This window comes from Miscanthus floridulus, chromosome 5, assembly GCF_019320115.1.
Source record: "Miscanthus floridulus cultivar M001 chromosome 5, ASM1932011v1, whole genome shotgun sequence".
Classification (NCBI taxonomy): Eukaryota; Viridiplantae; Streptophyta; class Magnoliopsida; order Poales; family Poaceae; genus Miscanthus; species Miscanthus floridulus.
Window position 1 is genome coordinate 52,746,979 of NC_089584.1, and position 26,708 is coordinate 52,773,686.

General features: G+C 41.8%; 1 protein-coding gene across 1 annotated transcript; it reads left to right on the forward strand.

The window, feature by feature from the left end:
- The first annotated feature begins 22,314 nt into the window (after positions 1–22,314).
- Positions 22,315–25,542, forward strand: LOC136452189 (receptor-like protein 50). Its single transcript, XM_066452828.1, is given in 3 exon segments — positions 22,315–23,308; positions 23,627–24,629; positions 24,631–25,542. Coding segments are annotated over 3 exon segments (2,856 nt in total). The 5' UTR covers positions 22,315–22,353; the 3' UTR covers positions 25,529–25,542.
- The last annotated feature ends 1,166 nt before the right edge of the window (positions 25,543–26,708 follow it).

Consider the following 26,708-nt stretch of genomic DNA (forward strand, 5'->3'; position numbering starts at 1 on the left):
TACTCAACAGTCATTCAACTGCAGTTGAAGTCCATCATTTAATCCTTTCAAGAAGTGTTTCTATTTCTTAGCATCATTAACCACCTCTCCTAGAGCATAACATGATAGCTGAGTGAATTTGTTACGATACTCACACACTGTCATGGAAGCTTGTTTCAAGTTGAGGAACTACTCCTCCTTGATCTCCACCAAAGCTTCTAGAACATGATAAGATCTAAAGGCAGTCTTGAAATCTTCCCAACAAATCTGATTTACATCTTTCCCAACCTGAAATAATTCCCACCAGTCTGAAGCTGCTCCTTGAAGTTGACCAGAAGCATAAAGCACTTTCTGATGGTCATCACACTGAGCTATGTTAAGTTGTCAGCTCCACAGCTCTATGCCAGTCATCAGCTTCTAGTGGGTTGCTTGCATGAGAGAACGTTGGTGGATGTCCCTTCATAAATTCACCAGTGCTTATTCCCTTGGTGGTGCTTGATGTGGGTTGATGCATACATTCTAAACATAGGTCTGTAGCAATTGAGTCTATGCCATCATAGATTGCTCTATGGTTGGAGGTTCTGGTGGCGGTGGATTAACATTAGGGGCATTCCTTCTGGCATCACATGAAGCACTTCTCCTAGTAGAAACCATCTGTTTGCAATATTTAGCACAACTATTGGTTGTAATCCATGACTTTTGGGCATCTACCTTAGGAGATATAACCTGATGAACACTGAACAGCACGCGTAGGGATGAGAACAACCTAGCCCAACTATCTAATCACTGGTCCTTAAGCCTTATCATGTAAACTAAATGAAATTGTGAGTATAACCCACAAAATCATTGCAATCATTACAAAGATCCAAATCAAGCATGAACATCAAGACTACTCACGTTACTAGTGTTCTTGTTGTATCAAGGGCTCAAAACTCTACAGTTTCACCTTCATTTTGCGCAAGAATGTGGTAAGTGATAGCTCTAAAAGCAATTCAAAACAAGGAGTGAAGATAGGGACAAAATTTATAGCAACAAGGAGATGAACAACAAAGACAAGGATGTAATATAGGAGAAAATAGCAAGGTTTATAGACCAAGGATTTCATAGCAAATTCTCAACCTTAAAACGACCATTTTCTAACTAGGCTTACGTCCTACAGTCGACATAGCTCTGATACCACTTTGTAGCACCTGGTTTTAAGTATAAAACCAGATAAACACCATATGTATGCCTAGGAATTCAATTCATACATACAGTTACTAATGAAGGGGTAATATCAAAGACAATGCCTTTATTACATAGCGCATAAGTGGTTGTTACAAAAGACATAGTCTTACTTTACAGTATATACTATAACTCTATTCTTCTAGCGAAGCCTCCAACACCACAGGAATCGTCAACTGGTTGATCACAAGCCTAGCACCTCTTGGAAAACTCCACTGATGAACCTCCATCTGGTACCCATCTAGGATTTTGCCAAAGTATTGAAATAAAATAAGTGTAAGCTACTACCGCTTAGCAAGCATAACATGAGGGAATGCAGGCTCAAAAGGCTTGACATGGCCTGAACTGCAGTAAGCACTTTTAGTTGGTCATATTTTATTATTAATCATAAGTTGCTAAGTTATGCTTAAGCTCCCAAATATGAATAATTAGAGATATCAGCAATCTTAATCATAACCCAAACCATCCGAGTAACCACTATTTAGTAAGGGTCCATGCCGCTCGTGACCGTGAGCTCGGCTGATATACCAGTTTTACACTCTGTAGAGGTTGTACACTTTCACCATGAGTCATGTTACCCATATGTCCAGGTTTGCAACACCCAAAACACTTCTAAGGTGAGCAGGCATGGTACACTATGAAGCTTTTCCCCAGTTGTTCTAATAAGGAGTAGTCTCTAAGGATTCCATCTACCAAGTGTTATGGAGTCATCTCCAAAAGTGGCATTGATACACGCAGCACAGTACACACCCTGGGGATGAGGCCCATACCCAGCTCGGTATGCCCCTCTTGCCCTTTCGATAAACTGCTACAAACTAGAAAGAGCAAGGTACTAGACTAAGACCAGAGCCATGTAGTCCTCATGGTTGTACTGTCAGTCCTGGGTTGTCACTTAAAGATAAGTCCTTATGGAGAGAAACTAGAGCACCCTAAGAAAAGGCCCAATGCTTGAACCCTCTTGATTCCATGGTGCTAAAAAGCATCTTTTAATACCATGCTGCATATATCTTTAATTGTATTCTTTAATCAGTATTAGTTGGAGCAAACTAAGCATACTACCCACATGCAAACCCCATAGGTATATCAAGGACAGGATAATCAATATCAAGGTAGGTAGACTCCAAGCAATTCATTAACAAATGCACATGAATTAAGATTGCATTAAAGTGAATAGGTAACAAGGAGCCTCATATTATACTTGCCTTAATTCAAAGTATCGCTACTGGTCTTGATCTTCAAAGAGTTGCTCCAGATCACCAACACAAAACTCACTAGTCTACTCGAGATCAAATAGCACCACACAGGCATCCATACAATCATGCAGTAGCAAACAAAAGCTATAGATTAGAACAGTATACCAATCAACATAAAATCAAGATGAAAAGTTCGTAAAACGAATCTATGTCTCGTTACGATCACATAGACGCCAAGATCACAAAATTCAGAGCTAAAATGAAGAAGTTATGAATTAAACAAGATTTCTCTTAGTAAAATAATAGATTAAATCTAACCTCGAATCTTAAAAGTTGAAAACTTACTTAACAGTAGTATAAACATGTAGATTATGCATTTACGAACCTAACGCAAGTTGAACGGATTCAAATCAGAGTTAAAACGTGAAAGTTATGGTCTATAGAAACCAGTGGCAAAACTGTAAATTGGTGAAAACGTATTTTTAAAGTTAACCGAACAAAATACGCTTTTAACACAAGAAAGAATAATATGTGGAATGCGCAATGGACTATGGGATCGATAACAGAAAAGCGCAGGGGTCCTTTTGAAATAAGCTAGGGACTACGGGTTAAGACTGAAATAATTATAATGGCCTTTTTGCAAATTTCACCACGAAGGGGTAAGTTCTAATCCTGACCTTTGATTTTAGATCGGACTGGCTGTGGTGGCTCTAGGATTCAGGCTGGTCGGAACAGGACTCCGGCGTGGTGGCTGCCATGATCGGACAAAGGGAGCTCGACGACGACGTTGGTTTAGGGCCTACGGTGCATGATTCGACGAACGGGAAACACGGGGAGAGAGAGAAACTCAAAGCAAACTCACCGAGACCAAAATCTAGAGCTAGGAATCGACGATGACACACTGCGACTGCTTGGACCCGACAGCGGCGGTAGCGCTAGGGCTAGGCGGCAGCTTGGCGATCTAGGTTTGTGACGGCGAGGAGGCTCTAGGGGCGCGGCGGTGCGGGGAAAGAGGCACGGCACCTAGGCCTGCTATTTATGGGGCCACGCTGGCTTGGAGTGCACGCAAGACAGGAGAGGAAACGGGGCGATAGCGGACTCGGCTTAGAGCACAGTCCAACGTGCCCACAGTCGCGAGGTAGGGGACGATGAGGAAACTAAAAAGCAGGGCCAGCAAGGCAGTCACGGCGAGAGAGGAAGAACGTGGGCCACGCGGCTTGACTAGCTAGGCTGCAGTCTAGCTAGGCCCGGCCTATGGTTGGGAGAGAAAAATGGCGCCACGCGGGGAGGAGGACGGGCCACGCTGCTGCTTGGGCCTACTGCGACGGCAGCTGCTGGACAGAGGCACAGCGGCCCACACGGGAGAGGGAAACGTTGACGCTGCTGGCTTTGCGGAAAAAAAGAAACAGGCCACGGGGAAGAGAGCAGGCCGACAGGGCCGAAAACAGGGAAGGGGAGAAAGGGAAATTCATTTTCCTTTTCCAATTTTCCAAAGCAATTTCAAAATACAAATTCAAATCAATTTAAAGTCTGACTTCAAACCAAGCAATACAAAAGAATATGCAGGAGCATGAATACACAACCACGTTGCTAAACTTATGATGAATTTTAATTTCAATAAATATTATTGTTTTCCCTAGGTTTAAATGTACACAAAAATTCATAATTAAATGAATTTAACTCTGTTTGAAAGAAAAGCAAATTTTAGGGTGTTACAATTTGGATTGATCACCCTTCATCCAACTCTGAGCCTTGCTCAACATCTTGGTGTGGACTTCACCTAGCTTAATCAACAATTAGCAAAAGGTTAGTCTACTAGTTGTCTCAATTACCAAAACCAAGCATGAGGCTTTAACCGGTCGGGTAACTCTGTGGATCCTATGGGCCTTCCCCATGCACAAGTAGTTCTCCACAGGGCCTTCTCCCAGACCACTCCTTGTCATGTCCACTATTGTATTTCTAGGCCAAAACGCCATGGTTCACCTGTTTTCGGCACAATTTACAGTGACCTCTCCAAACCTCGGAGGGTCTTGCAAGACTACACGCCCCTAGTGTACAACACTTGGTGCGCGCAAGAACCAATAGCATAAAAGTATGCCAACCTCACTAACCACTATACCTAAGCCTAATGCAAGCGCTAAACGATGGTCGAACAAGCCTAAGCACTTAGCAAAACACCTACATTAATCACCTAAGTATTCCTTAAGGAGTTGATGTCTAGAGCAACTAGAGATAAGCCTCAACTCACACTAAAATTCCTTAATCTCCAACACACTTCATTTGGCCTAGCTTGGGGGGTATATATAAGATCCCCACAACTATAGTCATTGGAGGCAGTCTACACTTTCTACAGAGGCACCAGAAGTTTCAATGACCGCACTAAAGATTTTCAGTGACTATCACGTTAACTGGACATTCAAGAACTAGCTGTTGTCGACTGTTGGACCCTTTCTTTGGTGCTTCTTCTCCAGTGATCACCAGAGAGATCTGGTAGCCCTAAAACCATTTGTATAATTGTTGGACGGTGCCCTAAGCTCTAGTGGTTGCATCCTGATAGCATCAGAGAATTCTGATGAAGAAAAAAAGCTTCTATGAGGCCTTGTCATCCTCACCCTAAACTCCGGTGCTCCTCCTGTTGGAGCACCAAAGAATTCTAGTGATGGAATTTCCCTTTTGTAGAACTATTGCTCGTTAGACACTTTTGAGCCTAAGCTCTAGTGCCTACATAGAAGCATCACTAGAGAATTTTGGTGGTATTGTGTAGTTCCTATTTCTTCCATTTATTTGTGTCTTTTCTTCTGGGCTTCTTCTATTTGATGTCTTGGACTTTTGGCATGTCCTCTATGATCTTCAACAGATCTTTAATGACTTGTTTGAGGTTTTGATCACTTGATCTTTCATGTTGTCTTTGTCCAAGCCATACTTGCATCCAAGTGAACTAAAATATTATATACTAGAAAACAACATTAGTCCATTTGATCATGTTTTCATTCAATCACCAAAATCACATATGCCCATGCTAGGTGCCATTTTCCTTACACATTCAAACTAACACACACTACAAGATGAACATGCTTCCGCTTTTCCAACCTAAGATCGAATTCTCTTGTTAATGTGTATTATCGACATATGAACTTCATTATTGTCTTATTGTAAAATCAACCCATTATAAAAATCATTATTTCTGTGCTTCCACACAGGCTAGAATCTTATGAGATATAAGCATCAAATATTCATATTTAATACCAATGACAAAGAAAAATTACTTACATTAATTTGAATTTTTGATTTACTCATATTCTAACACAATACACATCTAGATCCTCCATAATCTCTATTTAGTTATGATAAACTTATAATTATTTATCTATACATTTATCCACAATGTAGTTTTTTTCTTCTGCATGATACCTTGGTATATCTTCAATAAGCAATTGAATCCTTAGCTTAAGCTATGGTGGTTGTGGTTGCATCATATGTCTCATCGTGACATGAATCTACATTTTGATTTTCAATTTTGAACTTATCGGTTACTATATTTTATCTTCAAGTTAAGTTGAAAGTCATGTGTTTATGTCATTTTTCAAAATGTATAAAGTTTTTAATGTCACAATTTACAAATATTATTGCCATGAAGTAACTACTACCATTGGTCTATGGCTTTTTTAAGAGAAAATTTTCATGCTTGATAAAATACTAAAGTAAATATTTATCCTAATGTTTGTATGTTACTTGGTCTACATGATGGTATACAAATTATGCTTATTTTAAATTTAAATGTGGTAGGAATAAGTATTTTGTACTTTACAGTTGAATTATTTTTTATAATAGTTTATTAGTATTTTTATGTAAATCGATGGATATTTTAGTTTATTTTTTATAATAAGGAGGTGGCTAATTTAGATATAAATTAAAGCTGGTCCTTTATATTATCTTCCATAATGACATATCTGGTAATTTTGAATACAAACTCAATGGTTACTTTGCACAATTATCTTCAATAATGCTATATGTGGATAATTTAGACACAAATTTAGGGCTGTTATTTTAAATTATCATTCGCAATGATAGGTGTGGGTAATTTATATGAAATATTAGAGGTTATTTTTTCTAGCACGTCTGATGAGAATTATCATGAAAACTGGGGCCTCTAATTAGTATTAGGAAGATTGACACCATGATTTTAATTGCACGATATTTACAAACTCTATGACTTTAAGCAGTATTACATCTAAACTTTTATCTGTCATTATCCATAGGGTGTTTGAAGTTTATTGCTTGCATACACTAGTAAATGATCGCACATCATTTGAAGGTACATAGATGGAGGAGTGTATTCATATACATTGTTATTTGTCTTCTTTGATATGTTCTTCATATATACTAAACTATAAAAGATTGTACTATCTATAAAATCCATATTGGTTGCTACAATACGCCAAGTGAAATTGTTAACGATGTTAAGAAAATTAAATAATATAGTGTATCATGAATATATATGATAAGCTACTTTAATTTTCTATACATTCACCCCTGACTAACAGAATTATGTGCATACAGGGATTTTACACATTGTGGAACAATCTATCAAATATGAACTGTTGTTGAAACCAAACAGACCAATATACGTTATTGGCGATTCATTTGGTTGTTACTTAGCGATTTCACTAGCTGCTCGCAATCCTGATGTTGACTTGGTTCTTGTTCTAATACATCCAGGCATGCTAAAATTTCTTATATCTTGTCAAGTTTGTGATTAAATCATATGGAGCAATACATATAACGTAATTTGTTTGTTTTCAATAGTTTTGTGTGCTAAAACCACATCGCAACCAATATTGTTGCCCCTTGTACAAATTGTTTCGAGTATCCTTCAATTTTTGGTTCCTGACTTTGCCAAATTTAGAGGTACTTTCAATCCTCTCTCTCTCTCTCTCTAATAAACATTCTTTTGGATAATAATCATAATTTTGTAATTTCAGAAATTATAATTTTAGAAACCATCTCTTGGGCATGTAAACTATATACTGGAGTGCCACTTATATAGATAATAACACGCACAAAACGATGAGAAATAGAACAAGATAAATTATTGCCATTTTTAGTCAAATAAATTGAAAGTTATGTGTACACAGCATGGAAAGTTTCTAGCTATAAAAGTTGCAATCTAGGGGTGTGCTTAACCAAATGTCACAATTTTACGTCCTATAGAAAATTTTGGATAGATATAGATTCTTAAGCTTTAGGTAGCATATTTATTTTGGATAGATATAGATTCTTAAGCTTTAGGTAGCATATTGCTTTGTTTAGTCTATGGTCCATACTTTCAATTATTATTAATAGTAGTATGCTTATGTAATATTTCAACCTTAATTACTTTGATTATCCTATCATATTTTGTATGATGTTTGTTTGGTCAACTAGGAAATATTCCTCAAGAAGCTCTACATTTTCTTTCAGACAACCTCACTTCAAGGGAACCATTACTTTTGGTATGTTATGATTACTTCCCCCTGCATTCATGTTTATTTTTTCTTATAAAACTTTTAAGTGGAATCTCTATATTTGTATGCTTCAATTGCAATAAATATAGTTACAAAGCATATATCACTTATCTCACTCCATCTACCATAGCAGATAAGCCTAAAACATGTAGTTTTTGAATTAAAAGTTCATAGCAATCTTCCTCTATAGGTAAATGATAGATATGTGTTACACATGCTTGCTATGAATATATATGGCTATTTATTTGTTTTTATGTTGTAGCCTATCTTTATTTTATGTTAACTAGTATCGCTATTTGTCCTAACTTTTGCAAAAAAATCAATTCCTTTGTGAAGTAAACTAGCATATTGTCCTAACTTTACTACACCTTTATCTCAGGAAGTGGGACATATTATGAAATGGGATACAATTATGTGGAAGGTCAAGCTTCAGAAATAGGTGCATCCTATGCTAGTTCTAGTTTTCCTGACATACAGGCCTGAAGTACTCCTCCTTGCCAGGTAACTTGTTACACAATATGATAATATCTAATGTTGATTACCACTCAATGTTTCTCCTTGGTTCCTCCTCTAATTATTGTCCACTATTGGAAGGAAACTTGTGGTTCTCACAAGTTACCTTCCTCCACTACAACTAAACCCTAAAGGGCCCATTAACTCATCATCACTTCTGAGGTTTGGGTCAAATCTCGCATCTGTGTGGTGCTTTATCAGCCTGCTGGATGCAACGGCAACAAAGGGTAGTTACTAAATTTTGAAAGTGACAAACTAGTTTTAGCTATATTTTGAAATAAGTTTCAAAACTTAGAGAACCTAAACGTATGTTTTTATAATTTAACAACTAAAGCACAAGTTTTGTAACATGCACTCAGTCTAAAATCTTCTTACAGCCAAGCTCCTCGTGTGAAATGAGCCCTACGCATAATACCTCTCTTACCCTTGCATCCTTGTTTTATATAAAGGGGTTAACCCGAAGATGCTACGTTTATAAAGACAAGGATTATAAGCTGGTCATCACCCTCCTAAATTTCTAAGGTAGTACTAAACCCACCAACCATAACCACACATGGGCTAACTACTATAAGCTACTAATGGGCTGGGGTGTCATATTCACCCCACTTAAGGGTTGATGCCCTCGATAGTTCACCACATACACAACATATGCTCAGAAGCACTCCTCGATACATTGATGTGCCACTATTACCCCTCTGTGGGCAGCGTAAGAGTGCAACACACACACATGCAGCGAGGGTTGTTACTCTGATACCATTAGTAAGACCCCACATCTAAAATCTGCTTATGGCCCAACTCCTCATATGAAACAGGACCCATATACGCGTAGCACATGTTTTACACTTTCGTCCTCAGCTTCGAGTAAAAGGGTTAACCTAGAGTTGTTTGGAACGACAAAGATTATAAGATGGTCATCACCCTCCTAAACTTCCAATGTAGTACTAAACCCTAGCAACTACAACCACACATGAGCAGTTACAAGTTTCAATCCTTTGAATTATCAAATTTCTGAAAGGCTCCATCTTTAGGTTCTCCTTCTTCCTTGCTAGCATTATCCACTGCTTCAGGAAACCAATGGCTTTGTAAGTAATATATTTAGGGGATTTACAATGATATCGTTAAAAATTAATTTATCAAATTTTCTAGAGGATCCATCCTACACACACCACAAGGGTCAGCCTCCACAAGTTTTTTTGAGCACTTGCTCTCTGTAACATGGTCTCATTGAAAGCATCTGAAGAAAAAGGATTCTCTATTCGACTAGCCTAAGCTATCTCTGACCCATGTCCAAACAACTTGGGCTATTTGACATATGAAGAACAATGCTCTCTAGTTTCTAGCCTTTCAAAACATTATGTCACTTTCTCTTCTTCAATTTCTTAGTAGTTTGCACTCAATCATTCCATACATCCACATGAGAAATTTTATCTTCAATGGTAGTTTGGTCTCCCAAATGTCTTTCATCCAATCTTATTAGATCAGTTCGATCGTCCTTATCGGTACCTAGCATTTGATTGGGCACTCTGATTTGATTAGAGCGATCAGAAACATGATCGTCCGATTTATCGTCGATTAATCAGTGATAAATTGTCCGATTAGGTGTCCCAGCCAATCAGGCACCAAATAGGCAGACTTGGCTGCTTCAGACTGGGCTAGCCCTATTTAGGGCCAGGCCCATTAGGGTTTCTCTTTTATACCTCTCCTCACTCTTTCCCTTACCTCCTCAGTCCTCACCCCTAGCCTCTAGCCATCGGCTGCACTTGCCGTGTGTGCCGCTGGCCAGCTGCATCTCTTCCCCTCCTCCATCCTCACTCTCTCCTCCCTCCCTTCTGGTTCCAAGCTCCCCTGCTGCATCCTCCTCCCTATAGTCCCCTGCTTCCTCCTCCCTCCTGATGCAGGGTCAAGGGAAGTTGTAGGTGTGCAGGCCATAAGGATATATGATATGTGTATAACCATACATATATGATATATGTCCTGCTATATATAGGACAATCATATGGACGACTAGACCGATAAGAGGTTGATTAATCGTCCTAATCATCGACTAACCGTCCTGATCGGTACCAGGGTGATTAGCGATGATTAGAACATTTAATAACATTGCTTTCATCCACAAGTATAACACTCCAATAATATAACAACCTTGTAGAGGACTTCCCTGAAGCTTCCAATTTCCAAGTTAGTTGGTCTTCTTCACTATTCACCTCCACAATTCCTGCTATGAAGACCTTAGATTCATCATAATTTATTTTCATCCTAGAGGTTTCCTCAAAGCTAAAATGTAGGGACTTTAGATTGTCAATGTTTTGTTCTAAGTTCACTCTGAATAGCATTGTATCGTCCACGTATTGTGGATTGAGTTAATCCTCTCTCCACAAGATCTACCGCTAAACTTATAATCCATAAGTTTAAAAGAAGGGTTGAGGGTGGGTCCCCTTATCTGAGCCATTTGAAACTTTTGAAACACTGACCAATCTCCCCATTCCAGGTGACTGCCACTCTCCCTCCACAAACTGCCATCATGATCCAAAGGATCGTTGTTCCAAAAAAACTTTCTTTTGCAACACCTCTTCAAGCAACTACGAACTAACCATGTCGTAGGCTTTCTCATAGTCCAGCTTTAGAATAATCCCTCTTTGTTTCTTCCTTTCAAACTTTTGTAACACTTCAAGTATAACCACCACTTTGTCAAGAATATATCTTCCAGGGATAAAAGCGGTTTGAGTTCATTAATCACCTTATAAGTACCTTGCTCAGTCTAAGTTAATGTTTTGTCTTCCTGCTTGCCCTCATAGTAGATGGACTCTAGATAGTTGATGGCATGGTTGAGTGTAGCACTTGTTAGGCATTCTCAATGGTTGATACATGCAGCTGTGTCACCTTCTTTGGTAGGTCATCCAGCCTATTGACCATCAGTTTGAGAGGTTTTGAGGGTGAGATATCACAACTTGGAGTGTGGTGGCTGATAGATCAGTGAGGGACCAAGGGTAGGCTATGGATCACCCATGGGCAGTGAACCAAAGCTAGCTGATACCAAGATGTAACAGGAAGCTGAGATGAGGGAATTGGAGGAAGGATTGTGGCAAAAAATTATGGACCCGTCATCATGGCAGAGTTGTAATGGAGGCTCAATGGTGCACCAATGACTAGGGCACAAGGATACAAGTTCAATCTAATTCCTAATTAGTCTAGTCTGAGTCTCTACTTACATCCTGCTAGGGCTTGGACACAAAAATCTCAATTAACTAATGTTATCTTTATTCATACTAAATATTAGCTTAGAGCATCTCCAAGAGTTTCCAAAACTCACTCCTAATCTTGATTTTTTAGCAAGATTGAAAAAAACTGCTCTCCAACACCTCCTTATCTGAACTCCCAATCTTTTGATCCAAACGCGCAGCAATATGCACGCGCGTATCAAACGGCCAATCTGAAGGTGGAAGGACATGAGGAAGAATAAGAAATAAAGACAGGTTCCCAATGCAAATGTATACACATATCATATATCCCTGCTGCATCCTCCTCCCTACAGTCCCCTGCTTCCTCCTCCCTCCTGATGCAGGGTGAAGGGAAGTTGTAGGTGTGCAGACCACAAGGATATATGATATGTGTATAACCATACATATAAGATATATGTCCTGCTATATATAGGCCAATCATATGGACAGCTAGACCGATAAGAGGTTGATTAATCGTCCTAATCATCGACTAACCGTCCTGATCGGTACCAGGGTGATTAGCGATGATTAGAACATTTAATAACATTGCTTTCATCCACAAGTATAACACTCCAATAATATAACAACCTTGTAGAGGACTTCCCTGAAGCTTCCAATTTCTAGGTTAGTTGGTCTTCTTCACTATTCACCTCCACAATTCCCGCTATGAAGACCTTAGATTCATCATTATTTATTTTCATCCTAGAGGTTTCCTCAAAGCTAAAATGTAGGGACTTTAGATTGTCAATGTTTTGTTCTGAGTTCACTATGAATAGCATTGTATCGTCCACGTATTGTGGATTGAGTTAATCCTCTCTCCACAAGATCTACCGCTAAACTTATAATCCATAAGTTTAAAAGGAGGGTTGAGGGTGGGTCCCCTTGTCTGAACCCATTGAAACTTTTGAAACACTGACCAATCTCCCCATTCCAGGCGACTGCCACTCTCCCTCCACAAACTGCCATCATGATCCAAAGGATCGTTGTTCCAAAAAAACTTTCTTTTGCAACACCTCTTCAAGCAACTACGAACTAACCATGTCATAGGCTTTCTCATAGTCTAGCTTTAGAATAATCCCTCTTTGTTTCTTCCTTTCAAACTTTTGTAACACTTCAAGTATAACCACCACTTTGTCAAGAATATATCTTCCAGGGATAAAAGCGGTTTGAGTTCATTAATCACCTTATAAGTACCTTGCTTAGTCTAAGTTAATGTTATGTCTTCCTTCTTGCCCTCATAGTAGACGGACTCTAGATAGTTGATGGCATGGTTGAGTGTAGCACTTGTTAGGCATTCTCAATGGTTGATACATGCAGCTGTGTCACCTTCTTTGGTAGGTCGTCCAGCCTATTGACCATCAGTTTGAGAGGTTTTGAGGGTGAGATATCACAACTTGGAGTGTGGTGGCTGATAGATCAGTGAGGGACCAAGGGTAGGCTGTGGATCACCCATGGGCAGTGAACCAAAGCTAGCTGAAACCAAGATGTAACAGGAAGCTGAGATGAGGGAATTGGAGGAAGGATTGTGGCAAAAAATTATGGACCCATCATCATGGCAGAGTTGTAATGGAGGCTCAATGGTGCACCAATGACTAGGGCACAAGGATACAAGTTCAATCTAATTCCTAATTAGTCTAGGCTGAGTCTCTACTTACATCCTGCTAGGGCTTGGACACAAAAATCTCAATTAACTAATGTTATCTTTATTCATACTAAATATTAGCTTAGAGCATCTCCAAGAGTTTCCAAAACTCACTCCTAATCTTGATTTTTTAGCAAGATTGAAAAAAACTGCTCTCCAACACCTCCTTATCTGAACTCCCAATCTTTTGATTCAATCGCGCAGCAATATGCGCGCGCGTATCAATCGGCCAATCTGAAGGTGGAAGGACGTGAGGAAGAATAAGAAATAAAGACAGGTTCCCAATGCAAATATTTACACATATCATATATCCCTGCTGCATCCGCCTCCCTACAGTCCCCTGCTTCCTCCTCCGTCCTAATGCAGGGTCAAGGGAAGTTGTAGGTGTGCAGGCCACAAGGATATATGATATGTGTATAACCATACATATATGATATATGTCCTGCTATATATAGGACAATCATATGGACGACTAGACCGATAAGAGGTTGATTAATCGTCCTAATCATCGACTAACCGTCCTGATCGTTACCAGGGCGATTAGCGATGATTAGAACATTTAATAACATTGCTTTCATCCACAAGTATAACACTACAATAATATAACAACATTGTAGAGGACTTCCCTGATGCTTCCAATTTCTAGGTTAGTTGGTCTTCTTCACTATTCACCTCCACAATTCCCGCTATGAAGACCTTAGATTCATCATAATTTATTTTCATCCTAGAGGTTTTCTCAAAGCTAAATTGTAGGGACTTTAGATTGGCAATGTTTTGTTCTGAGTTCACTCGGAATAGCATTGCATCATCCATGTATTGTAGATTGAGTTAATCCTCTCTCCACAAGATCTACCACTAAACTTATAATCCATAAGTTGAAAAGGAGGGTTGAGGGTGGGTCTCCTTGTCTGAGCCCATTGGAACTTTTGAAACACTGACCAATCTCCCCATTCTAGGTGACTGCCACTCTCCCTCCACAAACTGCCATCATGATCCAAAGGATCGTTGTTCCAAAAAAACTTTCTTTTGCAACACCTCTTCAAGCAACTACGAACTAACCATGTCGTAGGCTTTCTCATAGTCCAGCTTTAGAATAATCCCTCTTTGTTTCTTCCTTTCAAACTTTTGTAACACTTCAAGTATAACCACCACTTTGTCAAGAATATATCTTCCAGGGATAAAAGCGGTTTGAGTTCATTAATCATCTTATAAGTACCTTGCTTAGTCTAAGTTAATGTTTTGTCTTCCTGCTTGCCCTCATAGTAGACGGACTCTAGATAGTTGATGGCATGGTTGAGTGTAGCACTTGTTAGGCATTCTCAATGGTTGATACATGCAGCTGTGTCACCTTCTTTGGTAGGTCATCCAGCCTATTGACCATCAGTTTGAGAGGTTTTGAGGGTGAGATATCACAACTTGGAGTGTGGTGGCTGATAGATCAGTGAGGGACCAAGGGTAGGCTATGGATCACCCATGGGCAGTGAACCAAAGCTAGCTGATACCAAGATGTAACAGGAAGCTGAGATGAGGGAATTGGAGGAAGGATTGTGGCAAAAAATTATGGACCCGTCATCATGGCAGAGTTGTAATGGAGGCTCAATGGTGCACCAAGGACTAGGGCACAAGGATACAAGTTCAATCTAATTCCTAATTAGTCTAGTCTGAGTCTCTACTTACATCCTGCTAGGGCTTGGACACAAAAATCTCAATTAACTAATGTTACTTTATTCATACTAAATATTAGCTTAGAGCATCTCCAAGAGTTTCCAAAACTCACTCCTAATCTTGATTTTTTAGCAAGATTGAAAAAAACTGCTCTCCAACACCTCCTTATCTGAACTCCCAATCTTTTGATTCAATCGCACAGCAATATGCACGCGCGTATCAATCGGCCAATCTGAAGGTGGAAGGACGTGAGGAAGAATAAGAAATAAAGACAGGTTCCCAATGCAAATATTTACACATATCATATATCCCTGCTGCATCCGCCTCCCTACAGTCCCCTGCTTCCTCCTCCCTCCTAATGCAGGGTCAAGGGAAGTTGTAGGTGTGCAGGCCACAAGGATATATGATATGTGTATAACCATACATATATGATATATGTCCTGCTATATATAGGACAATCATATGGACGACTAGACCGATAAGAGGTTGATTAATCGTCCTAATCATCGACTAACCGTCCTGATCGTTACCAGGGCGATTAGCGATAATTAGAACATTTAATAACATTGCTTTCATCCACAAGTATAACACTACAATAATATAACAACCTTGTAGAGGACTTCCCTGATGCTTCCAATTTCTAGGTTAGTTGGTCTTCTTCACTATTCACCTCCACAATTCCCGCTATGAAGACCTTAGATTCATCATAATTTATTTTCATCCTAGAGGTTTTCTCAAAGCTAAATTGTAGGGACTTTAGATTGGCAATGTTTTGTTCTAAGTTCACTCGGAATAGCATTGCATCATCCACGTATTGTAGATTGAGTTAATCCTCTCTCCACAAGATCTACCACTAAACTTATAATCCATAAGTTGAAAAGGAGGGTTGAGGGTGGGTCCCCTTGTCTAAGCCCATTGGAACTTTTGAAACACTGACCAATCTCCCCATTCCAGGTGACTGCCACTCTCCCTCCACAAACTGCCATCATGATCTAAAGGATCATTGTTCCAAAAAAAACTTTCTTTTTCAACAACTCTTCAAGCAACTACGAACTAACCATGTCGTAGGTTTTCTCATAGTCCAGCTTTAGAATAATCCCTCTTTGTTTCTTCCTTTCAAACTTTTGTAACACTTCAAGTATAACCACCACTTTATCAAGAATATATCTTCCAAGGATAAAAGCAGTTTGAGTTCATTAATCACCTTATAAGTACCTTGCTTAGTCTAAGTTAATGTTTTGTCTTCCTGCTTGCCCTCATAGTAGACGAACTCTAGATCGTTGATGGCATGGTTGAGTATGGCACTTGTTAGGCATTCTCAATGGTTGATACATGCAGCTATGTCACCTTCTTTGGCAGGTCGTCGAGCCTATTGACCATCAGTTTGAGAGGTTTTGAGGGTGAGATATCGCAACTTGCAGTGTGGTGGCTGATAGATCAGTGAGGGTCCAAGTGTAGGCTATCGATCACCCATGGGCAGTGAACCAGAGCTAGCTGATACCAAGATGTAACAGGAAGCTGAGATGAGGGAATTGGAGGAAGGATTGTGGCAAAAAATTATGGACCCATCATAATGGCAGAGTTGTAATGGAGGCTCAATGGTGCACCAACGACTAGGGCACAAGGATACAAGTTCAATCTAATTCCTGATTAGTCTAGGATGAGTCTCTGCTTACATCCTGCTAGGGCTTAGACAAAAAAATCTCAACTAACTAATGTTATCTTTATTCATACTAAATATTAGCTTAGAGCATCTCCAAGAGTTACCAAAACTCAGTCCTAATCTTGATTTTTTAGCAGGATTGAAAAAAAACTGCTCTCCAACACCTCCTTATCTGAACTCCCAATCTTTTGATCCAATCGCGCAGCAATATGCGCGCGCGTATCAAACGGCCAATCTGAAGGTGGTAGGACATGAGGAAGAATAATAAATAAAGACAGGTTCCCAATGCAAATGTATACACATATCATATATCCCTGCTGCATCCTCCTCCCTACAGTCCCCTACTTCCTCCTCCCTCCTGATGCAGGGTCAAGGGAAGTTGTAGGTGTGCAGGCCACAAGGATATATGATATGTGTATAACCATACATATATGATATATGTCCTGCTATATATAGGACAATCATATGGACGACTAGACCGATAAGAGGTTGATTAATCGTCCTAATCATCGACTAACCGTCCTGATCGGTACCAGGGCGATTAGCGATGATTAGAACATTTAATAACATTGCTTTCATGCACAAGTATAACACTCCAATAATATAACAACCTTGTATAGGACTTCCCTGATGCTTCCAATTTCTAGGTTAGTTGGTCTTCTTCACTATTCACCTCCACAATTCCCGCTATGAAGACCTTAGATTCATCATAATTTATTTTCATCCTAGAGGTTTCCTCAAAGCTAAATTGTAGGGACTTTAGATTGGCAATGTTTTTTTCTGAGTTCACTCGGAATAGCATTGTATCATCCACGTATTATAGATTGAGTTAATCCTCTCTCCACAACATCTACCGCTAAATTTATAATCCATAAGTTTAAAAGGAGGGTTGAGGGTGAGGTGCGACTCATACGGCATACTACAAATACCTTGGAGACATTTGAAATCAAGCGAGGGATAATGTGATCAAACAACTAGTGCTGCACCTGCAACAGGGGTGGACTGATCCACACCCCTCGTTCCCCATTGCCCCCTCTGCCGCTAGAAAATGAACAACTAATCCCACTATCCTGAATCCCGATGGCAGGGCCGGCGACTGAGGGAACGTGGACAGTCGTCATCAACTTTTTGCACAGAAATCATGTGCACTGGAGACCTCCGGTTAGCACCGGAGTTCTCCAACAGTCGAATTCCCAACGTTCCAAAACTAGTTGTTGCACCATGGCGAAGTCCACTGACTTCTCCCATGTACCGCTAGAGAATTCATGTGAACATTGATGCTCAACTGCGCAAGAAAAATGGTCTCTGGAGTTTTGGTACGCACTCTGGTGCACACACTAGACAGTTCCGGTGAATTTTACCAATCAAAACAACGCGCTATTAGTTGACTGTTGCTAAGCTCTATTGCCACACCTCCGCTGAGCACCAGAAGGTTACGTGTGTGCCCTAAATTTCTACAGCCAACAACGACAGTGTTAGTCGAAACTCCGATCATTTCTCTGGTGGGATCACCGGGCAGTTCTAGTGACTCCACAACGCCTCTGTGACCCTCACTAGACTCACTCTCCGGGTGGCAGCTCCGGCAAGCCACCGGAGAGATTCGGTGAGTACTTAGACTCAGCGCTTACGTTCAGACCAGTTATAGAGGCACTATGGGATACTCCGGTGCACCTACTTTGATGACCACCATAGGATTCCATTGAGTGCAGAAGCACCTCACCAAGTGCAGCTTTCAAATTCAAACCTTTTCAAATTCAGGGTAGGTCGTGCCTGTGTCGTGCACCCATGTACATCTGTGGTACAAATAGTGTGGCTGCCCACCTGTGCCGCGCGCCCATGTACATCTGTGGTACAAATAGCGCACTGGCGGAGCCACCGCTCGGCCACCCCGGGTAGCCGGCCAGGCTCGCCGGTGAATTTTAATGGAAAATTTCCTTTGCACGAAAGAATGGCACTGTAATTTATTAGCTTTATTAGCTAAATACTTGTTGAATAATGAAGATTGCCCAGGTTTTTAAAAGCTTCTGGCTCCGCCACTAAAATAGTGTGGCCGCCTTGTCGTGAAGACTATGTCGGTCATCATCCTATCTTGGGGATGAGAGATTTGAATACTTAGGACTCGTTTTGTAGATTTGCCGTTAGACCCATATTCATAGACGCAGATGGACTTATTTGTCATCGACCCGAGTGGCAACATAATTAATGAGTCCGTCTTTTGAGTCCTAAATATCCAAGGGATGAAGAATTCAAACTTGTATGCTCTATTGTTCACTCGGGTAGGCGCCCCGTGGGGCCCCGGATGGTATGGGTGGTGGACTCAAGGCCAAGCGAGTCCCGCGACCTCGAGGTCCGGAGTCGGGCCCTCGTCTAGTCCCTATCCTTATTGGTATATCAGTTGTGTAGGTTGGACACCGAGTCGCATTGGGTGCTAGGCCCCTTGCCCTGAGATCGAGGCTGCTGGCGCATGTTCCGTGAGATGTAGCCCCTGAGTTCACCCATTAGCCGAGCTCTATCTTCCAGGGACTTAGCCGTGATTACGGCAAAGTTCTTGGTCAGTGAGAGTACTCAAGGTACATGTACTCTAATATGCGTCTACTTTGTTCTAACGATCCAAAAGATTACAAATTTGTCTTGTGGGTTTGAAAAGGATCTTGCAAGCTTTAGAGGGGCGATGAATAGACATGTTAAAACAAAACTCAATCACAGCGGTTAGTAACAGGTGCGGCATTGTCGCACTTTTATGCGACACTACTAGGTAAAACTACGATGATGTCGTGAGACAGAGTAGCTCAAGAGCACAATTCAAAATCTGTCCAATGAAAATAGATTGAGTAAATTACTGATGTGCTTGGGACACGAGGACATGACACCTATGTATATGCCCATGAGAGTGAAAGACAAGATGAGCTCGTTCCTATGTTTGCACAACGATATAAGTAAAAATTTGTTTCTACCTACTATTGTTGCTTTCATTGTGCTCAGGAACAATGATGATGATGATGTAAACTTAGGAAAGACAACTCCTATGGCTCTACAACAGATGGAACATGGATACAACATGCACAAGATCGATCTTGAAGTTCAAGCTCATCAAAGTCCAACATTCGACTCGTCGGTAACCCAACAGTGCTTTATTGGGAAGACCATAACTCATCCATCCGGAGTGTGATTGAGGTCAATGATCACTTCATGGAAAGCTTGTTTGATAAGCTTTCAATAGATCTAGTCCCACCTCAATATCACGTCGAAAAGGTCTCCAAACCGTCAAGAGAAGCCGAAAGCCGCGTCATCATCAAGTAGTAAACAGAGCTTCAAGTATAATGTCAGGTTCGCATCTATACCTAGTTCGAGTGTTTTTCTTCGTCCCATAAATCTATAAAATTACCCATCGGTCCTGTTCGGCTGGTATTAAAATCGGCTGATAAGCCGGCTGAAACTGTTTTGTTGTGAGAGAAAAATATTGTAGATTCTAGCTGATAAGCCGGCTGATAAGTTCAAGCGAACAAGCCCACTCCCATCACCCGTTGTGCCCCTGTAATTTTTTCAGTTTGCTTTTCTGAATTTTAGTCCCGGGCCGTGTCATCATATTTGTTGGTTTAATCCAGTCTCAGGGTTGAATCTGTTGTTTGCGTTGCAAGTCAAAAAAAAATCTGGCGTGGGCATTTAAGTTCCTATCTGTTGGTCTCGCGCAATGCAATTGGAGTCTCTTTTTGGAATAAAATATCTTTCTTTTAGGAGCACCTACGTTTCCAGCCGGCATATCAGACTAAGTGTCGTGGACATTTATTTCCAAATCCATATCATACTTCCTTTAGAATGCAATAATCCTCTCTTGGCTTTTGGATTAGTCAGTTGTTATCCTTTGTTGCACGAAGCGAGAATTTTCCATGTGCTTATACGTGGCAGAACCGCCACAGATATCTTTGTTGCACTGGTCGTGGGTGGTCACGACGAGCTAGACAGGCCGAAAGCACGGAAGGAGTTGACAGGGTTGCCCTCTGGCTCCGTGCCGTGTGCGGTGGAGTGGCCTCTGGCCGGAGCGTGTTGCTCGGGTCGTCTGTCGCATACCGTGTTGAAGCGGCCAGCCGCGTGAGAGGGGTCACCTATTATCAGCCTGTTCGAGAGGCCGTATCGTATCGTGGATTATTTACTGCTGGCTGGTTTGGTGTGAGAGAAAAACACTGTTCCCGACTGAAAATTTACGATCGTTTACGAGCAAGCGAACAGGCTGTATATTGCCTGTCACCTGACAAGAGCCTGCATCTAATTACTGGTCACTGGTGCGTGGCTGGCAACTTTCAGAAGCCAGAAGGTAGCAGCCTGCGTGCGAATTACTACATGCTGATAATTCCGAAGGACAGTGTTTACAAGTTCACGCGGGGATAAACAGTGTTTTCTATATGTGAACAGTGTTTTCGTAGGTGAACATTGTCCTCTACGGGTGAACAGTGTTTCTACGGTGAACTATGCACGCCGTGCCAGATTCCGTGGACAGTGTTGACTTCGTGCTACAGTAGACCACTGCTCCCAACAACCTTCAACAAATTACTCAGCAACCGATATAAGACGACAAAAATTGCCCTCAAGAAATGACACCGGAGATGCTGCAAAATAAATTGAAAAACAAGTACTTGCTCATGATAGATAGTGAAGTCAGTGATACTGAATGCCCAGTAGGCACTAGGGGCAGTAGAGTTGTGCATATCACACAAGGCAAACCAGAAGAGCCAGCGGCGTGCACAGCGGGCAAAGCTTGTGATTGTGATTAATGAGTAGCGTGTGCGATATTGTTGCTACGGTCGGTCGTCGTTGTGCGCGTGCTGCGTGGGCTAAGGAGAGCATGTGCCTTGTGCGTGCTACGGGGATTAGGAAGAAGATGAATAATGAGAGATGGAGTTGGATTAGGATGACAATAGTGAGTTGAGCTGTGCTGGAGAGTATTTGGACAAGGGATAAATTAGAGCTCAATTTGAGAATTAGTGCAATAAAATTTAATTTCTTATTTTATCATGTGCAATAATACATAAACATGATGTCCATGACATAATTTTAAAAAAAAATTATACAATGTAAGTTACAGTATCAGACTAAGCGTCGTACTGCTGGCTTGCCTTTTGAAAGCAACGAGACGACACAAGGATTCCGAGTGATTGATTTTCCTTGATCCTAGCTACTACCGTGTTTCACTCGTTTATCCCCCTACCCAGCAGCACTTGGTCATAACTGTACAAGTGTTTCTATTTTTGACTAGCTATCTTTTGCAGCACTTATTACCGAGATAAAAAAAAGCAAAAGACCTAAAGGTGCAAAAAGAGAAAAGAAAAGCCGCATCCAAAAGAAGAAAAAAAAAGGAAGAGCAAGATAAGTATTATTAAATGCACCTAAAGTCATACATATTGGCAATATTTTATCTAAAATTAGTCAAATTTAAGGTAATTTGATTCTGACCAAACCCAAAACTAAAATCATCTTTTTAAAAATAAAAAAAATATAGGTTGTATACCTGAGTTGACTGACCGTTGACGTCAAGTCAACTGAGTACTCCTGCATGTGATACATATAATTGCAGCGGCCCACGAAGAAGCACAGCGTTGCTTAGAATCATTTATGTACTCCTTGTGTTGCACTACCCAGCTACAGATGATTCTATTAATCCCGGTCACTCACTCCTAGTATATGATAGGCAAGTGCGTTCGCCTCGATACCTCAGCATCCCAAGCATCCTTGATTTGCCTAGCAGCAAGCCTGCAAAATGGCTCGCAAAAGCACTCATCACGCCTCATGGTTGCATTTGCATCTAGCTGTTTGTCTCAGCTTCCTCCTTTCGGCAAGCCACCAGCTCCCAAGTTGCTCCCTTGCACTGTCAGAAACTATCAGCAGATCAAGCGGCAGCGGCACCTCACGAGTCCCAGCACTATGCCGCTCGCAGGAGGCTGCGGCGCTCCTCCAGCTGAAGGGGTCCTTCGCATTCCCCACAGCCACAGATAGCTGCGATGTCAATACGACGTTGTCGTCGTGGAGATCAGGCACTGACTGTTGCCGGTGGGAAGGCGTCAGCTGCGACGGTATCACGGGGAGAGTTACTGCCCTCGACCTGTACAGCGGTGGCCTGAAGGTCTGCAGCGGCCTTCACCCTGCTCTCTTCAACCTCACCTCCCTCCGGTACCTCAACCTGGAGGGCCTCGACCTTTGCGGCTCACAACTTCCAGAGTCGGGTCTTGAGAGATTGACCAATCTTCGAGTCCTCAAGTTAGAGAGCTGCAATCTTTCTGGTTCGATCCCACCTTCCTTTACGGGTCTTCATTCCCTGCAAGAGATTCATCTCAGTGACAACACGTTAAACGGCAATATCTCTAATCTGTTCTCTGCTCATAGCTTCCCACATTTGAGAGTCCTTGACCTTTCTTCAAATATGTTCGAGGGAACGTTTCCGCTTGGGATCACTCAAATAAAAAATCTCAGGTTTCTAGATCTTAGCTCCACGAACCTCTCTGGTGGTATTCCAAACTCCATAGGGAATCTCTCGTTACTGAAGGAATTACACCTTTATGATAACGGACTCTCCGGGGGCCTGCCTTGGGAGCTCAGCAATTTGACATACTTGACCGTACTAGATTGTTCAAATTCTAGTTTATCTGGACAACTTCCGTCACTTACAAGTTTAATACGGCTGCAACGTATCTCGGTTTCCTCCAACAACCTCATGGGTAAGCTTTCAGCATGCTGGAACATTTTCGTTCCACTTCTCCTGTATATATATATTCCAGGTGTCTGATTTTTTTGGTGTGTTCCAGCAATAGGCAATTTTGTCATTGTTTGAATATAGAAAAAAATTGTAGATTGTTTCTTGCAAGTTGTCCTTTTTAATTGTACTAGTTAGTTGCATCAGGTGGTTACTTGAAATCATATCAAAATTCAGACACCTGAAATATAGCAACTCTCGTAATCTATATAAAGCATTGCCAAAGGTTGTTATAGCAAATGGTCTAATAATCATGCCTCTCCCTCTGTATATATATGCACAGGGACAGTACCCGCAACCATATTCACCCTGCCAGCATTGGTGGAACTACATCTGCAGGTGAACAACTTTTCCGGTCCGATCGAGGAGTTCCATAATGCATCTGGCACATTGTTTCAAGTTGACTTGAGTAGCAAACAGCTGACTGGTACAATTCCAACCTCATTCTTGGAGCTCACTGCTCTTGATACCATTGCTCTCTACTCCAATCATTTCACAGGGACGGTGAATCTAAGTAGCTACTCTAGGCTAAGAAACCTCGCTAAATTTACAGCCTCTGGTAACAGCTTGGTATCTATTGTCGGAGACGAACCCTGGACCAGTGGTAGCAGTAATAGTAGTATTTCTGAGTTGGCGTTTGCATCCTGCAGCCTAACTAGGTTACCTAGTGTCATAAGACATCTACCGTCCCTTGACTGGCTGGATCTCTCTTATAATGGCATCGGTGGCAAGATACCTGACTGGATCTGGAGAAACACGAGCACGTGGTTGGACCTTTCTCACAACATGTTCACTGAGGTGGCACAGCCCCCTGCTTACACTGTCATATCGCACATTGATCTTAGCTTCAATAGGCTCCGCGGTGCCGTGCCTTCGCCTTCGCTTCTCTCTGCGCCTTACCTTGATTACTCCAACAACAAATTCTCTTCCATGCTGCCCGGCGATTTCCTCACGCTTTATGGTACTGCACCCTCCATCAACTTGGCAAACAACCAACTAGGTGGGACTATTCCGTATGCAGAGTGTGACCAGTTTCATTACGAGGAGCAGGACGGTGAGGCTCTTCGAGATCTGGACCTATCCGGTAACAACTTCAGCGGGGAGGTCCCACCTTACGTGCTTAGAGGCTACAATAATGCCCTGCGGGTGCTAAACCTGAGGGGCAATCGCCTCGAGGGAACGTGGCCCCAGGAGATGGACGGGACATGTAGACTGGAGGCCGTAGATTTACATGGAAATCAGATCCGAGGGCGCTTGCCAAGATGGCTAGCTAACTGCAGAGAGTTGAATGGACCTTCGTGTGCTTATCCTGAGATCCAACCAGTTTTACGGTCCAGTGACGACAGTGACCATGGACCCTCATAGTCATAGGAAGAATCACTCGAGGTCTGCTTACTTCTCCAGTCTCCAAATCATTGACCTTGCGGAAAATGACTTCTCTGGAGTGCTACCACCGGGACTCTTCTACAGTTTCAAGACCATGGCTCAGGCCAGCACAGTGCACAAAGTACGTGAGGTAATAGTGATAGGTGAACAGGGTGAGACTGACATACATCAGGAACGACGAAATCCGGTCGAGGTCGCCATGAAGCAACAATACATGAGGATGCTCGAAGACCAACAACTCGACCTCATGCTGATTGACCTGTCCAACAACAGATTCAGCGGCTCCATTCCAAGGACGGTGGGCAACCTGACTGCCCTTCTCGTGCTCAACCTGTCGCGCAACGCCTTCACCGGGGAAATCCCGGCGGAGCTCGGCCTCCTGTCGCAGGTCGAGTCGCTGGACCTCTCGTGGAACCATCTCACGGGGGAGATCCCACAGTCGCTGGCCTCGCTGACGGCCCTCGAGTGGCTCAACCTCTCCTACAACGACCTCAGCGGGAGCATACCTTCGGGCACCCAGTTCTCGACGTTCCCCAGCAGCTCCTTCCAGGGAGGCAACCGAGGGCTATACGGATGCCCGCTTCCCGTGCAGTGCAACCTGACGCGTCCGCCGTCGGCCGCCAAGGCTCCGCCGCCATTGCATGTGCCTGGTGGAGAATCTGCTGACCACAGGTTCCAAGTTGTCATGCTGTGCCTCTTCGTTGGTTCTGGCTTTGGGCTGGGCTTCGCGCTGGCCATTGTTTTGCAGGTGGTCTGCAGCAGGAGAGGCGCCAGGAAATGGCTGTGCAGAGCCAACTAGTTGTATAGATAAGTGGTCATTCATCTGAATGGAGCTTGTATAATTGTATTAGTTCTATAATAAACTTTTGGAAAATGTGTACTTTTGACCATGTTTAGTAGATAAGATACTGCAATGGTAATTGCATTCACCCAATCATTTGCTGTAATATTTTAGCTAGTCCTTGCCAAAAGACTTCCCCTGTAAGAGTTATGACTCAAATACAACTGGGAACTGGAGTACGGTCCTAATTGGTCACGCTCAGTTCCATGGACTATAGATAAAGTCTAGACCTCTCCATTATAATTTGTACAAACACATAATAAGATTTTTGCCCCATAGTTTTTCCCTTTTACATTGAAGGTTTTTTCACGTTAAATTTCTTGTCTATCTCAACAAATGGTAACAAAGCCCATGATCAGTGGCGGAGCTCGTCAGTTTTGAAGCCTAGGGCCACTGTCAAAGCGTGTATATCACCAGCATCAGGTCAATAGATGTAGACCGAGTGAATTGGACCAAACCGGGTCAAAAATTGAACCAGCGAGGGCATGGATTCATTGATCCAAACATTAAAAACCGATTGAACCACCGGTTCAATAGATTTGGACCAAATAATCAGACTGGCCACAAATAGTTTGAATCGGCTCAGTATATGGTTGATAATTAGCAACATATACTTCATTATAGATACGAATAATAAGTTTTTTTTTTGAGCCTGGACTCCTAGTGTACAAGTTGTAGTATCTGTACTCAACACAACACACTCACACCGTCACACACGCACACCTCTAGAAACTACAACCTATACACCTCAAACGTCCTTCTGGAGATCACCGAAGCCTCACAAGCCTTATAGACGACGGGCACATCGTAGTCCCATTGTAGCACAACGTGATTATCCAGGACCTGCACGAAACAAATATGGTGCGAGACCGGAAATTCTGCTCCCCAGGGGGATCGAACTCCGGCCGGCCAGCCCCAACACCTGGGCACTTGCCACCCGAGCTAGGCTCGGTCCGCTACGAATAATAAGTTGATAAGTGATAAGTAACACAATTATGCAACAAAAAACAAATTTGATATATGCCTATATCTATGTATCCAACATCATTTGATATATCTAATTAACTTGGTTGTAATTTCTTCTAATCTCTAAATTTGTGAAGTCTTAGTATAATACAAATCAAACCAAATAGCCTAT